The sequence below is a fragment of the Branchiostoma floridae genome, chromosome 4 (genome assembly GCF_000003815.2).
Source record: "Branchiostoma floridae strain S238N-H82 chromosome 4, Bfl_VNyyK, whole genome shotgun sequence".
NCBI lineage: Eukaryota > Metazoa > Chordata > Leptocardii > Amphioxiformes > Branchiostomatidae > Branchiostoma > Branchiostoma floridae.
In genome coordinates, this window is record NC_049982.1 from 24,012,835 (window position 1) to 24,029,011 (window position 16,177).

The window sequence follows — 16,177 nt, forward strand, 5'->3', positions numbered from 1 at the left end:
TATCTCATTACTTGGATGTCTAACCTTCATCCAGGTATTCATGTATGTCTTATGTCCCATCCCAAGGTGTATATGGTGACATATATATATTAAGGTGGCCTAGCCGCTCCCCATAACAACTCAATGGTCCAATAATGTCCATGCCTGTGGCTGTCCAATGGTATTGCAGCTTCATTATCTACCGGTACATCAAAAATTTGGTGGTTTCTGATTGGTCAGTGTCATCTGGATATTTGATATTGTCCCTTTGATGTGGGATTTCATGGGAAGGAATCATCATGAGCCCAGGTGGGACCTGACCTTGAGTACACATGAAGGTTAATGTTATCAGTGATGACCTTGTGTGGGAGAGGTACCAGGTGCACAAATGGTACATTACATACAGTAAACATGACACGGTCAGATAGACAACATTTCTGTTTGCAAATAGTCTAGACTAAAAAAAAGACCAAGGCAATCAGAGATGGCAAACTTCGCCACTATACCTATATTGCTTTATGACCCTTCCAATCCTAAAAATTAACAAAAAACATTGCGGATGAATGTCAATGTTCCCTTGTGTCTATTGGCAATCTACATGTAGGGGTGGTTTTATTTTTGCAAATATCCATTTCCATTGTATTACACTACCTTACTATAGAAGGTATATTGTTTTAACTGTAGACTTAACACATGGTGAAAACCCAATTTCTTCAATTGTGAAAATAAATGAATTACAGTCTCAACACACAGAATTCAGCATGCTCTAAGGCACAATGCTGACACAATCATTCTTTGGCAGATTGAACTGCATGGTTGGCTTCTCAGGTTTACTTTTATTAGTCACAGTATAGTGCCTTATGTTATGGCTTTGGCATGTTGTTTTCAAACTTCAAAGCACCGCATTATAATGGAACAAATAGTGTTCCAAATGGATGACGGACAAGTATACTGATATACGTTTGTAAACACAATATAATGGGCGAAGCTATTAAGGTAGAGTTGGCCAAAACTGTCTACTGTACGTTTTTTGTCTGTATGTACATACAGGTACTCTAATGAGAGTATTTGTATATGAACCCTGGCCAATATTGATTATATTTTTTATAACCAGCATCACAGGCATGCAGCAGATTCTTCTGTTACACTGAACAACTTGTCACAACTCAGTTTTTGCACTCTAACTTCTAAGCTACTCTTATAATTATAACAAGTAATATAAGCTATCTAGTGAGGATGCTCCTACATATATATTGTACTTGTTAGTTTCGAGTTCCACTCTATGATAGTTGCAGGGAAAAACAAATCCTTTATTGTCTTATATATATATGTATATACATAAATGGGGGAAATTATAAATCTCTGAGCAGATGTTGGAAAATTTATTTCTGACCAGCCATTTTCTGCTTGTGGAAAGTATTTTTCTTTTTCTTTTTTTACAGTTCTTTGACCAAAAATTTTCGGCCCCAACATCTGCTCGGAAGGTACTGAAAGTTTGTAAAATGTATGTATGTAATTTATGTAAAAGTATGTAAAAACTATGTTTGTAAATATGTCTGTGACAGTGTCATTCACCCAAATTGCATACAACAATATTTTTCTCACACGTTTGGGGAGGTTGAAGAATCTTGTACCCATGTATGTGAATGCTAATGGTGTGTGGTACGTACTGTTGACATTGTCCCGACCTTGAAATGTGTGACTGTACATGTACAGCAGAGGTGGGGAATGCTAAGCTGCTGGTATGTCCCCTCCCTTCGTCATGTTTGGATACACAGAGGCATGAGAGAGTCAACAACTCCTGGATTTCAGGGTAGCTTCAATAACTTCACATCAATAAACATACCCAAAATCATGATAATCCGTCAACTTCTTGAGTTATCTATCTCTCAAAATTGAAGTTTGGTACCAACCAACCTTGGTGCCGGACAAATGTAATTGTCCCTCGACGTGGAACGTGGTGAACACTGCGTGGATTCTCGCTTCCACGCCCATCCTGAAGCTCATTTGTAGTCACCTGAAAGAAGAAGCCCCTCCCCTTTCGGTGACGTGTGCACTCTCGGCTTGCATAATCCTCAGTTCTTCACAACCTGTTCTGGCCGACCATCCCAGGGTGGGAATAGTCAGATGCAGCACCCCAGCAGTACTATTTTGGGCTGGGTTTCACCACGTTCCACGTCGAGGGACAATTACATTTGTCCGGCACCAAGGTTGGTTGGTACCAAACTTCAATTGTCCCTCGACGCTGTCACGTGGTGAACACTGCGTGAGTTTGAAGCGGAGGCCAGAACAAAAAGACCAAAGTGAAACAAATTTGACGGTTAGTCATAACTTTTCAAAGGTCTAAGAACTAGACCAGTTAGCCGCTTGCATAATGACCTTCACTGATACCCCGGATTGACAGACAGCAAAGGTAGGCGCACTTCTGACAGAATGGCCAATGAAGCTATATGTGACTGAACTAGCTTCTGAAAGGAATGATATAAGCCAACGAGCTATCGCGGCTGAGCACACTGCCTTGTGCGGTTTGGCCAATGCGCGGAACACTCTTGAAACGGAATCAGAACAGAACTTTGCTGTCCTGGCTAAAATGCTTTCAAATAAAACACAGGACACACTTCCTTCTGCTCAAACTAAGACAGAAACCAAAGAATAAGAAGGTTTGTCCGGTCGAGAAGTCATTGTCAGTCTTTAGACTTCAAACGACAAACCCTCTTTAGAAGAGGTCAAATGACTACAGTCTAACAATGCCAATGATTGATTTCTGACACTAAGGCTACTAACATAGCCACCTAAGAGTCAACTGTTTGAAACAATTTGCCGGTGCCCACTTACGCAGGAGTTTCAGGACCACTGAAACGTCCCAAATAAACTTACCTCCAGCTCAGCGAGACCTTCCCCTACGTGGAGAGGAGCAACTTCCTTCGCTCTTGCCCTCAGACGCTAGGAGCAATAAGGTCGCTACTCCAGAGGTTAGCACTCTCTGTAGAACTAAAGTCACCAGGGACGTCCACACAGAGAAAGTTGTCTGAAGGACCTGGGAGTCTACTGGTACAAGAGCAGACTTGTTGGCACTGGACTGTAAAAAAGCGCGAACCGGATGAGTCTCCAAGGTAGCATGCCGATGTGCCCCCGAACGGTGCCATTTGCAACACCCGCACCTCGTATTGTATGTAGGAATACTCTCAGCATCTTTTAGACGAGAATGGCCTGCTGAATAGACACAGTACGCGACGCCTACAGATCAGGCTCCCAGGACAGAAACCGGGTAAGAATCTAATATATATGTGGGAAACACTAAGTCCAATGCTCCCCATTTGCGGAGGCCGGGACACTTGTGTAAGGTCACGAACACACTGGTGTCACAGATCAAAAGTTAAAAAAGCAAACCTTCCATGAACTGATCTGGCGCGGAAGTGCTCGCATGATGTCATAGCCAGACACGAAGACGGCTGACACGTGGAGACTACTCACCACAACGCACTTACACATGCTGAGGGCGAGGTGATGGGCTGGAGACATGTTTCTGACCCGGCAGTTGACAAACTTGGAAGATGAAAAACAAAGAAACAGACACGGTGAGACGCGCGCGTCCTAGCAGAAGGGTGACACTGCGAAAGGTGGACAGCATCTGAGAGTGCCAGGCTCTACAACGAGCCCAAGGTCCACCTGTGCGAATGCCTCTTGGGGAGGCCAAACAGAGAGCTGCTGCTCTGTCTAACGCGATGTTCTCCCTGAGACACTGGGAAAGTGCCATATGACTGAACGTAAAAAGGGGGTAAACTGACCCATCAACAAAAAGGGGTCCTGACTAGCCCTTTATGGTAAAAACCAACACTCCTTATATTGTAGAGTGAGGGAGAACCTGAAGAAGGTGAAAAAGTAGGTAACTGAGCAGAACTAACACTGTCGCTGCTGTGACTGCTCAAAACTTGTAAAACAAGTGCGAACCGAGAACTCAATAAGAGACCCGTTCTTGTCAAAAGACAAACTAGTATCCTACTCAAAGGAACTACTCCTGAACTCAGGAATTCACCAAAACTGGGAAAAATATTCCCAAAAGGTTAGCATAGACCTAGACTAAACTAGGAAAAACACTCAAAGGTAAAAACCTTTACAGTAAAGTGATGCTAAACACTGACACCAACCAAAGGTCAAACCAGGTGCAACAAAACCTGAAAACTACCATCATTTCAAGAAATGGTGAAAACTTGGTAAAACTTCAGAACACAAAAAAAAGGTTAGATAACCCAGCTGAAAAACAGTCCAGAACAGAAAACTCTGACATGTGTGAAACACAAAAAGATTAAATAATTTTAAAATATATAAATACATTTTCTATTCATTTAAAATTTTTATAAAACCTCCTAGATTTTAGTAACTAATTTAAAGTTACCTCAAACTTGCACAAGAATCCTGTAATTTGCCCATAAAAAATACCGACATAGGTACCACACACCCTCAGAATGGTAAAAACCATAAAGGTACGGCAAAAAACGGTCGAGAAAAAAGCAAATAGACATTTAAAAGCGGTAACTACCGCAAACCCGCTAAAACCGCAGACAACGTAGGAATAAAATCTCAAATGGACCGCAAACGCAAATGCAACACTGCAGTTTACACTGAAACCGCAAGAGGGCGTCGAGAACTCGGGCAATCTCGCGAGAAAAGCGAAAAACAAAATGGCGCTCACGGGCGCTCACGTGACGTAAACAAGTTTGTTGTGAACAGCTGTGAACATTCTAGAAGGAATCTGCTGTGCGAAGGCACAAAGTGAGCACATCTAGCGGAGCAACAGCCCCAAAACAAGGATATCAACCCTGACATACATGCTCACTATGCTAATAAAGGAATTTGGGTATTACCGATAAAAGATCGGCCAAATCAAGCGCCTGACAAGGACGACATTGCGGCCACAAAAACACACTGAGTGACTGACATGACGCTAACGTTTAATAACGTTACTGATCGATTGCCGAAAACAGTAGGTTGCCCGAACAAACTCAGCTAGCTAGCAGAGGCGCCGGGCGCGGTTAAGTAAACTGTAAGTCCCAAACGGACCAGCGGGAACCACCTGTCTAGACTGAAACTGTTTCAAAGACAGTAAAAAAGGAGGCACCTATGAAGGAAGCCTCAGCTGCAGAAACCGCATGCAGCGAAACGATCGGTGGCTGAAACTCAGGACAAACAGAGTCCTTGCTGAAACCTCAAGGTAAAACTGAGGCAAATAACCGCTGAACAACTTCTACCCAAGTTAGAAACGTAGAAAACGTAACTACGTGTCTCTAACGAACGGAGAGACTGGTCAGACGCAGAGAAAAAATATATTCTGCTGCGTGTAAACGAAACCGACTCAACGGTGCGTAAAATTATGTGGCAACAGACGCAGAGAAAAATAAAATTCTGCTGCGTGGAAACGAAACCGACTCAACGGTGCAATCAAAATATGTGGCGTCAGACGCAGGGAAAGTTATATTCTGTTGCGAGGAAACAAAACCGACTCAGCGGTGCGATCAAAATATGTGGCGTCAGACGCAGGGAAATATTATATTCTGCTGCGAGGAAACCGACTTAGCGGTGCATTTAATGCGGCACAAAAACGTAATACAACTCCATCATCCATGAACTAAGTGGAACCGGAGTAAAGTGAACTGAGGACAACGTGCAAAGGGTACGTTACGAGTAACGTTACCTAAAAAGGTAAGTCGAAGGAAACCACACCTACCGGAGTGGGACAGCACGTTGTACTCGTTACGGCATGGTACGCACTCGGCGACCATCTTGTGCCGATCGTGGAAGACCCATGTAGCCAGTAGTCGCCAGCGTTGTCCACACTCTTGGCGTCTGAGAACTGGCATCTCCGAACTGGTATTATACCAGTTTCTCTGAAGGTCTTCCAGCGATGGGGGCACATTTGCAACTAGGACTGTCCTGTAACCGACTCGCGGAACAGCGCCCGTGCAAAACTTATGTCTCTCGATGTGCCCCTGTGCATCTAATGACGCCCAAAGTGGCACGCAACTCTGCTAAATTTTCCGGAAAATCTTCCTGCTCCTGCCCGGACAAATGCTCCTGCTCAGACTCCCGAGGAGTAGACTCGCCGCCATGGAGCGTAGAACTCCCCTGTGCTGCCGGGAGACCGGCCATACGGCGCATAAACTCCCCCAGACTTTTGACAGGGGGGACGGCGGCGAAGCACGTGGTTGTACACAAGCACGGACACGTTCCAGCATGGCGGAGCAGGCGGGGCAGTACTTGCCCTATCTTCACGCGACGTTTTCCTCTTACGCTCGCGTTTCTTGTCCTCTTGAACTTGCCGAGAGCGCGACTTATGAGGGTCACTTTCTTTTGCGTGACCACTCAGACTTATGTTAACTCGAACTACGGTCACTAATTGTGACAGAGCTATACGGAATAGGTCTTACTATTACGAAGCAAAAATTATAACTGAGGATTATGCAAGCCGAGAGTGCACACGTCACCGAAAGGGGAGGGGCTTCTTCTTTCAGGTGACTACAAATGAGCTTCAGGATGGGCGTGGAAGCGAGAATCCACGCAGTGTTCACCACGTGACAGCGTCGAGGGACAATCTCAAATAAAATTGGCCCCTGCAGTTCAAAACAGACGCTAGGGGTCCCAAACAAACCAGTGAAAATCACGGCCATAGGAACACAAGAAACAGCACTGAAAACAAGACCTTCTTGAGGCACATATAATATGGGGACCTTGGTGCATGCAGATTGTTTTTGCTCCATACTATGTATGTAAAAGTCAGAAAGTGACACAAAAGGGCTAAAAAGTGTCTGTAGTGTAAAAGTCAAGAACGTGTAGGTTTCTAAAATCAATACTACCTTACAATATAAAGGAAAACCCATGTTCAGCCATTTATTATTTCAAGAACTACTTTTAAACCCAAACAACTCAGCCACCCTCTACTGGATGACTGATTTGGGGCAGTTACAACTTGACCTGGCACAAAGGAGACTACTGTAAATCAATTCGAGTTTGCAGCACTTACATTTTGTGGCAATGTGGAAAAAAACAGGAGTCTGCAGTATCTTGGAGTTTGCAAGAATGGTAGTAATTCAATAGAAAATTCTGTGGACTAACTTAAGCAAGTAAGCAAGAAGACCTCATAAACACTCACTCAAGTTCAAAATCCACAGTAGGTGCAATGTGTATTGCATCATGTCAAATGTTGGTACAATTTGCTGAAGGCATCAAAGTTTTACATCTTCATCAAACATATTAATCTTCATTTTTCTGTAGAGGACTCAAAATATATGGGATTCCTCATAAAGAATACAAATGATAGGATACGTCAATGATGAATAACAGATGTGTTTTCATTAAAACTAAGGACAGCTAAATTTTGCTGCACATCAAAAATTAAAAGTTCCCAGCATCTTTGAGTTGTTCAACTTCTTGGTTGAAATAAAAAGAAGTACCAGTAACACAATGGAAGGAAGAACAACTGAGGTCACAACTTAAACCTGCAAACTTAAAAACACACCAAAAATGTCAAGATTTACAGTAGTTTTCATCACCCCCAACCATACTGCTGGCAGAGGACCAAAGTTTACTAGAGGTCATTCCTGAATAAGGGGGTGTTGCCTTGCAACCTCCACAATACATGCCCTACATTTCAAGTGGTCAGGTTAAATACTGGCACATGAAACGTGAGAATTATCAATATGTAGGAAGCTAATTATTTCATATTTCATAATCAATGTTACAGTACTCTTTCTGTATTGTGAGAGTATACGATATTGATCTATCATACATATTGGGACATAGTAAGAGGTACAGACATTTGCATATCTGTCTGGAATCCCTATGTTGGTCAAAGGTATGGCTGGACAATTTGGGTCACCTACAACTGTCACGTGTAGTGCCACTCCACCCTTTCTTCCCAGCAACGCACTCTCCATGATATGCCATGGCTGCGATTTCAATGGAAGGGATATACAAATGTACCCTACTGAGTGAACACCAATCTAAAGTTATTTTTAAAAAATCAACACTTCAGACGATAAAATGTCAACCTGAAACAATAGATGGACATTCAAAGGTAAAATTGAAAGAATAAATATGGAAGACTTTGCCTTAAAAAAAAAAAGAAAGTTAGGAAAACTTGAATCTGGCTATATTTGCTCCCCGAAACTGTGTGCACATGTACAGACTTTTCTGGCATTGGTTGGAAAATGTGGGCATCAACATACATCTGGGTACGATATGGCCAGGGGTATCGTCTGGCATGTTACACTGGAACAACCTTTTCCGAGTATACATTAACAACCAACCACTTCCTACAGCAAACACTTGACCTGCACTGATCTGTTTGTCGACTTTTACTGTTCCAGCCACAATAAACAACAAGGCAATACAGACAGGTGGTTTTTAACAACACCTTTGTCAGAAAACGCCTTCTAATGGCCCTTTGTTTACAAAACACTGCATTGTGAAGCAGTTATGCCGAAGCCGAAGTGAAAAGCTGTAGGAACAACAAGGAAGTTTGCATGCGATAACAAATCATGTCTGAGGAACACTGTCAAGAATACTTAGCAAGAAGTAGCAAGTTATGCTTAGAAAAAAAATCTTGTGTCTGGGATTCCTATTTTGGTAAACTAGTTGCCAACTTGGGCTAGATCATAAATGTGTGTATCAACTTCTATTAAGTTTTTCTAGCAGTTGAAGATAAGCCCATCAAAAGACACATTTTATTTTTATAAACACATGTACACAACATATATCAGGGAATATCAATAGTCTCACAAACACTTTTCACAACCTATTCAAACTCCTGCAATATGAAAAAAAAGATAACCTTACTAGTTGATTACTTAGTCTGAAATATATGGGTAAGTGAATATATGAGAATGTTTACTAGTACGACTTTGTTTCTTGACTACATATATATAGTGACAGCGTCATGGTTGAACAGTCGCTTGTACAAACAAACCTGATGGCTAAACCTAACAGCTTTTCCTTGTTTGTAGCAGGAGACACAAGGCAAACAGAGATGGCAGACTTCACCCCCTTACCCATACAGCCCTTTCAATCCAGCAAATAACAATATACTACATTTATTCCCTTGAGGTAAAGCCAGAGGAAAACTTATGTAGCATATACATGTAGTACTCTTACACTTTACATTACCAAATGCTAACTTTAAACAACACAAGCCAAGAATAACACATCAAACGGCCAAAATATTGTATTTGGACCCATTAACAAAGTGTGAAAAACTGTTAATCTTCAATCTAGCACTTTTATGAAAAAGAAGAAACTCTTGAACACTACAGAAGTGAATGCCCCCCTCCCCATCAACAATACAACACAGACCCTACCTGTCAAGCAAGGAGCAAAACATTCCAAAATACCTTACCTGGCATCGCACAATCTCAACTTCAAATTCCCTCCACACAGAGGCAAGAAACTGGGTTCCATGTCTTCTGTGTGGTCTGAAGTCTTCATTGTCTAGTAATGTCTACCTATCAGGACACACTCACACCAACAGGAAGTGAATGTGTCCAACAACTATTCTTCCTGTGGGCAATAACCTAAAACGCGATGACCTAAAACAGCGGGGTAACAGCTGACGTCAGGAAAGCCCTTTAAACTATTGCCGATGGGGGGGCTAGAAATCCCACCTGCATACACAATACAGGTTAATACAGGTATAATCAGCTGTACAGGTATCTCTGGTGTCTACTTACACAACACTGGTATACCTACACTAGTTCATGTACATGTACCTGAACTAGGTATTTGTGTATGTCCCCCAACTTGCCATACAGTACACAATTCCTCAATCCTGAAGACACACAGTACAACAGACTTGAAGAAGCACCTTAAATTTTAAAACACTGTTTTTGATGGAATGAAAAAAGAAAATCCATGAAAATGAGTGGTGCAGGTAAATCTAGGCAGTTCAGGTCATTTTGAATGTCACCTGCAATAGTACAGGTATGCAGAGCACAGCACCTTGTGTTTGGAGCCCTGTAAGGTGTGTGGTATGTACAGGAGCATCCCATATCCTATACACATACAGTATACCCCCAGGGTTTGACATGACATGTCTTTCCACCAAACATGCCAACCAAAATTAACTCTTAGTCCATGAAACATTGAAAGAAATCTCCCCTACACACAACCACAGAAATTGACTTCAAACTATGGACACTATACTTTGATCTAAGACGTATAATTACCAGTAACCACTACACTCAAGTGGGTCATTCTTTCAAGTCAGATGCAATTAATTTTAGTAGTGGTCAATTAAAGAGGCCCTCTCACTAAAATGATAGCCTACAGGCTCTACAGAGGTACTATGATAAACCTTAAATTATTATTTCCATCGATTCTCCTCTAGGATAAACCAAGCTGTTACCCACTGGAGGTATCAAAGGATTTGACCTGGTTTTGACAGGAAATTAATATCGGAAAATAGTGAGGATATACAAGAATTCCTACTTCAATCCAACAGAGAGAAGTACTACTCATGGCTTGTCTGTGTTTTTGCAATTCCTTATGCTACAATATCATACAACAATATAAAATACATAACATAGATAATAAAGATTACAGTTTTGCTAATAAGGGTGGATTCCAGAACCAAACATAAAAGTTGTCATGTATCCTAAATTTTCTACATATGGAAGGAGGTAGGTCGAGAGCGTTTATTTTTAAGGCAACCAAAAGATAGCTGCTTCTAGCTTATGTTTGATGAACAAGGACTGTTATAAATAATCCTCTGCTTGTTTGTCACAGACATAAATGACACCAAATTTAAGTGTAACATTAAAAAATCAATGAAACTGCCAGCACTTGTTTGTGTATATTATAAAACAATGAGACAGCAAATTATATGCTCAGACTGTAATTCATACATTGATTCCCTTTGCCTCATGTTTAAGTATATGAAACGATCAGTTGACGACCACTACTATGACAAATGCCTTGCCCCAGCGATGAGAAAGGCTAGCTGATGCCCCTAATGTGTGACTCATACAGCGCTTTACAATGTTCTTTTTCCCAGATGGATTCTGAAAGCGCTTGTTCAGCTGTCTGGTAATCTATCTCTATTGCCGGCCATGGCTGAAGGAAAATGACATCATTCTTTCTCCTACTAGTCCTACCCTGCATCTAACTGATGTACCAGATTGAAGCTACATGTACAAGAAATGTTGGATGTTATATTTAAATTTGTTCCAAAATTTTCTATGGTGATTGTTTTCATATCATACGTTAATGGGGCATGAAAAATCAATAGACCATTACAAATATCAACATATTTTTAAGGTTGTAACTTGTATATACCATATTCAAATATCATTCAGATAGCCCTAGTGGATTCCACATATCCTGTATGGGCAAGACAGAGCATACACAAAACTTGTACATCAATATGCATACAAGTATACAGTCTTATATAGTTGTGTGCTATAAATATGTGTACTTTAAATGGGCATAGGGATTACATAAGGCAGGCTATAGAAGATGTTACCGTAAATCTTTATATGTTTTCCTGTTGGTTTTAGCCTACCCATTTTTCTATTGAGCTGTACAATGCAAAATAATGACATTGCATTTCATTGTATTACTATCATACTAAAGAATTCTTTCAACCACAATCTTAAAACACTGCAGGGCTCGAAATACTGGGTGCATGTGCACCCAGGTGCACCCAAAATTGGAGCTGTGCACCCAATTATTTTCTGTGGGTGCACAGGGTGCACCCAAATATTTTCTTAGCTTTATGTATGTAAAGATATCAAAGTATAGTAGTTTACATCATATTCTTGACATCTAAGTGTTAGAAAGATAATAAAATGTCTGTCATGGTACTTGTTTAAGAATTTGATAGTTTGTAACTAAGTTTTGCTATTAGGTTATTACTTAAATTTAAGTGGTGCACCCAAAAATTTTTTGGTGCACCCAATTTTTTAAGCTGGGTGCACCAGTGCACCTAATCCATAAAATGAATTTCGAGCCCTGCACTGAAAACACCTCATTTCCAAGTGCCCGTCAAAATTAGCAAATTTACAGTATATGAAATGTCACTGTTGGTGTATTTCAACTGTGGGAAAGACATGAAAGCAGCGGGGGATGTACAAATATTTGCAATAAACAAAACGTAAGTCACGGACTAGCGAACACGAACTTTTGTACCTGCCGTACATTTGACAGCACCAGTAACGCTTACGTCACGCGAGTGTTGCCACATCAGAATGTGTCCACAAAACCTTTGCCCACCTCTGGAAGAACAATGACAGCCGTCAACTGTCACATGACATGACATGAGCTAAATGGACTCAGATCCAAACTTCTTTTGGGCTATACCAATTAGATTTGTTGGTTCTTGGACTGATATGTCTTATAAATTGATTTCTTTCACATCTAAATGTGATGACGATCATGTAATATAAATGTAATATAAGGTATGTATGTTACAATATAGAAGTTGATAAATTTGCCTGTTGCCAAATTGAAGAATGTTTTTCCCTATTGATTGACATGAGATTTTATATTTGTATAGTATTTTCAAGTAATATCAAATCCTATAGAATAATTATAACATATGGCTTATCATAAGTTAATATGCATCCATTCATATACAAATTTATCAAGCATAGAAACCCCATCTTTTATGTTATGAAATGATATGGAAAAAACTAGAACCCAGGAATATTTGTATACAACATTTTTTTTCTTTAGATTCTACAAGCATGATAAGATCTTCACTACTGTAACAAACAGCTATAAGCATCACAAATAACGTTAACCTAGTTCTTGAAAAATTGCTGTGATATCATGAAACTATTAGAGATTTGGGGAATGATAATTCTGTGTGATGATGTCCTTTTTTTTCCTTTTTGGACCTTAGCTCCCAAAGAACCAATTGCATTGCCCCGCCCACCCATCAAAAACCTAGTCATGCAAAAAGAATGTAAAAATTCCAAAAATTTGATGGACATGCCAGTGCTGTCTCATTGGTGGAACCACTAATTTTGATTGACAGTCAGGATTGGTCTATTCTACATGTAGTTGTCAAACCTATTGGCTTTAGAACTGACATGGCAGAACTTTGATCTCATTCAACAATACTCTGGACTTTGATGTCTTTTATCTATTGGGGCCAGAAGACATCGGTTTATTGGGTGTTGTAGATAGTAGGCAGCTTTACCTAATATCAAGTAGCGACCTGGGAAAATTCATGTTGTGTTTCTGATTATGGCCATGACAAAATTAGGGTCAGGGATTCTCTTGTTAATCTGCTTTTTGGGCCAAAGTGATCCAATAAATACAAATGTATATTTTAACAATGCAGAACTGAGATGCATCAGGGAACTTATACATGTATGTTCAATGTCATATACAATGTGTAAATGTACAAGCACAATTACTAGTATATCAATAAACTGAATCAAAAAAGTACAATGTCTACTGAACATTCTTACATCAGCTGTATGAAGCTTTAGTCTGTGAACAAAGTATGAAATAGAGGAAATCTGAAAGAAAACTTCAGTCTTTTTATTTTTGATAACATACACATTTTCTTATTATTGCTGAATATCATAGCCAATAGAATGATTCTACAAACAATACTGGGATCAGCGCTGAATTTGATAAACAAGGGCTTTAATTTCTTTGTGTTCTTAGATTTATAGCAGTACAGGCTAAGAAAACAGCAAAGAATTGGATCAAAGACATTTCAGTTTATCCACCAACCCCTTTAAACCATCTAGTCCCACTAAGCTTCTTCTGTTTGGCTTTAAAACAAACATACAAACTGTGAATAGCTCCCAAACTTGTGTGCTGTGATGACAAAGAGACAAATTATCTATGACAAAATACAAATTAGCACTAGCAGAACCCAACTTCTTTCCTTAGTTTTAGTTGGTAAAGAATCAAACATGATGTTTTTAACCCTTATGCTTGTTATAGTTATACAGCTGTACATGTTTATCATGTAGCTCATAACATACTTGACTGGACTTGACTACCATATAAAACATACCATGTCTGTACAGTGGTATTTTTCTTTGCTGTCCCCACCAATAGTGCCACTCCCCCTTTAATCCAATTAGGCAGTGGGAGGAGTGAAGTGATTGATTGACAATGGAGAACCACTGGTTCAATCATGACCATGTAAACATAGACAGACAATAAACCTGTTCTGCCTTGTCTCCACATAATATAGGTATGTGGCACTGTGTTATGAATGACAACAATGAGTTTGATACAAGCTTTGTTTGTCAAGATCTTTTGTCAAAAAGCTGTGTTGCTGCATCATGTATTTTGTTTAAATTAAACAAAATATTTTCTGTATTAGTAGCAGCATACCTTGAAGTTGCAAACAATGTGCTTTCAATTTTCAATTATTTTGTTCTTTTCAATATCAACTTTGTGGAACGAAATAATGACACAAAAAAGCTGCACCCCCCCAAAAAAATCATGTCCAGGACAAAAGATACAAAAACCTGAATTCCTGCAGCAATACAAGTAAAGCCTATATGGAAACACACACAGATGCAGACATACACACACCTCATACACACACACACTCAAACACACACACACACACACCCTCACACCAAGAGGGTACTCACTTTGAGAGGAACATCCCCAAGCCCCGCCTCTTGGGTTTGGCTCCTTGCACCACTGCCGTGCTGTCATCCAAACAGCTGCTTCCTGTGGAGCTGATCGAGCTCTTCCGCTCGTGAAATATCGTCTTTCCTTGCAAGCTGATGTCGGTAAAACCCGCGTCTTCCGTGTCTACCACTAGCGAACTACTACAGGAGGTGTCGCTAATCGACGCACTCGTTGACAGTTCCGTGCTGAGACTGGATATACTAGTGAAGGATTGCGCGTCGCTCTGCGCTAAAGACGTGTCTGTGCTAGTCCTGGGGATGGTCGCAGACTTACGACGGATTTCTGGTTCGACATGGTCCAAACGATCGCCCTCTAACACGAGATCCTCCGACTTTGTGTCCAGTGAAGTCCTGGATACCCTTCTGTCGTGAGGAACGGTCCCCGTGAATGCCTCCTCGCATGTGACCTCCAACACAGGTGCGGGGTACCCCTGCGAATCATCGTCTGCCGACGCTTCAAATCCGGCGCTACTTTCGCTGTCGTTACGTGGCCGAGTTCCATGCACACCGTTCTTTGCGCTACCAAGTGCGCAGCCGTTCGTTATACTTCCAGGAGAAGAATCGTGGCTTTGTTGCAAATCTTCAATATCTGTGTCCTCCCCATCCGTGAAACTTGCACTTGAAGCGTGACCCTCGGGACTGCCATTGAAATCAGCAGCCCCCAAATTTGGTTCAGAAACTGTAGTGATTACATGGCTAGCACCAGGAGGTCTAATTTGTTTTGAGTTATTGGATTCTTGTGAACAGCCTTGGCAGCCTTCCTGTCCTTCCAAGTCAATCTCCTCAAAGCCAGACGACCTCTTCTCCGCAATGTTTTGATCTGTCCTGTTCGTGTGACGCTCACCGCCCCCATTTCCACACTTGGTATCGTCCGTCGCTTCCTCATCCACCTTCTCATCTCGTAAAATTTCCTCCAAATTTGGCACTTTGGAAGCTTTCATGATATCTTTTTCGACCGAATCATCGATCCTGGCAATCTCTGCTACCAAAACAACCTGGTCCCGCTCTAAACTGCTCTTCCGCTTCTGTATTTCCTCTGCCGACATGATGGAAAATTCTCCTCCAGTCTCCACCACAGACGGCCTTTGCACCGAGCGGACTTCGCCGTTTTCCACCGCCCTACTACCACCCTTATCGTCTCCCCTGGGTAGATTCTTCATGTCCCTGGCATTCTATGACATCCATAGATGTTGCAAACTCACCGATTGGCCGATCGTGACTGCTAACAGTGGGGGAAAGCGGGAGAAAGTCGGGCTGAATAGGAAGAAAACAAACCGGTCTCTACTTCCACAGACGGACGGCCATCTTGAAATGTTGCGAAGGGGGCGGAGATTCAAGTTTTCCCATGATTCAATGCGCGAGAAGTACAGTAGTAGATTACGAGCTATCACTAACATTTAATTCAGGTGCCAACATGTTAGAGAATTTCGAGAACGGACAGCATCCTTGTAGACCCGTCAATACCAAAGAGGTCCATCAGGCTTAGTTGCATTCAACTGCCGTGCATTTTTCATGAGTGAACGTCACCTTACCCAGGGCCA

At 41.3% G+C, this 16,177-nt stretch overlaps 1 protein-coding gene across 1 annotated transcript in view; it reads right to left on the reverse strand.

The window, feature by feature from the left end:
* Positions 1-15,969, reverse strand: part of LOC118414567 (TBC1 domain family member 14-like) — a gene marked incomplete in the record, with an annotated part of 37,638 nt that extends 21,669 nt beyond the window's left edge. Inside the window, 1 exon segment of the mRNA XM_035818689.1 lies at positions 14,595-15,969. Coding sequence (XP_035674582.1) covers positions 14,595-15,796 — 1,202 coding nt within the window.
* Between the last annotated feature and the right edge of the window lie 208 nt (positions 15,970-16,177).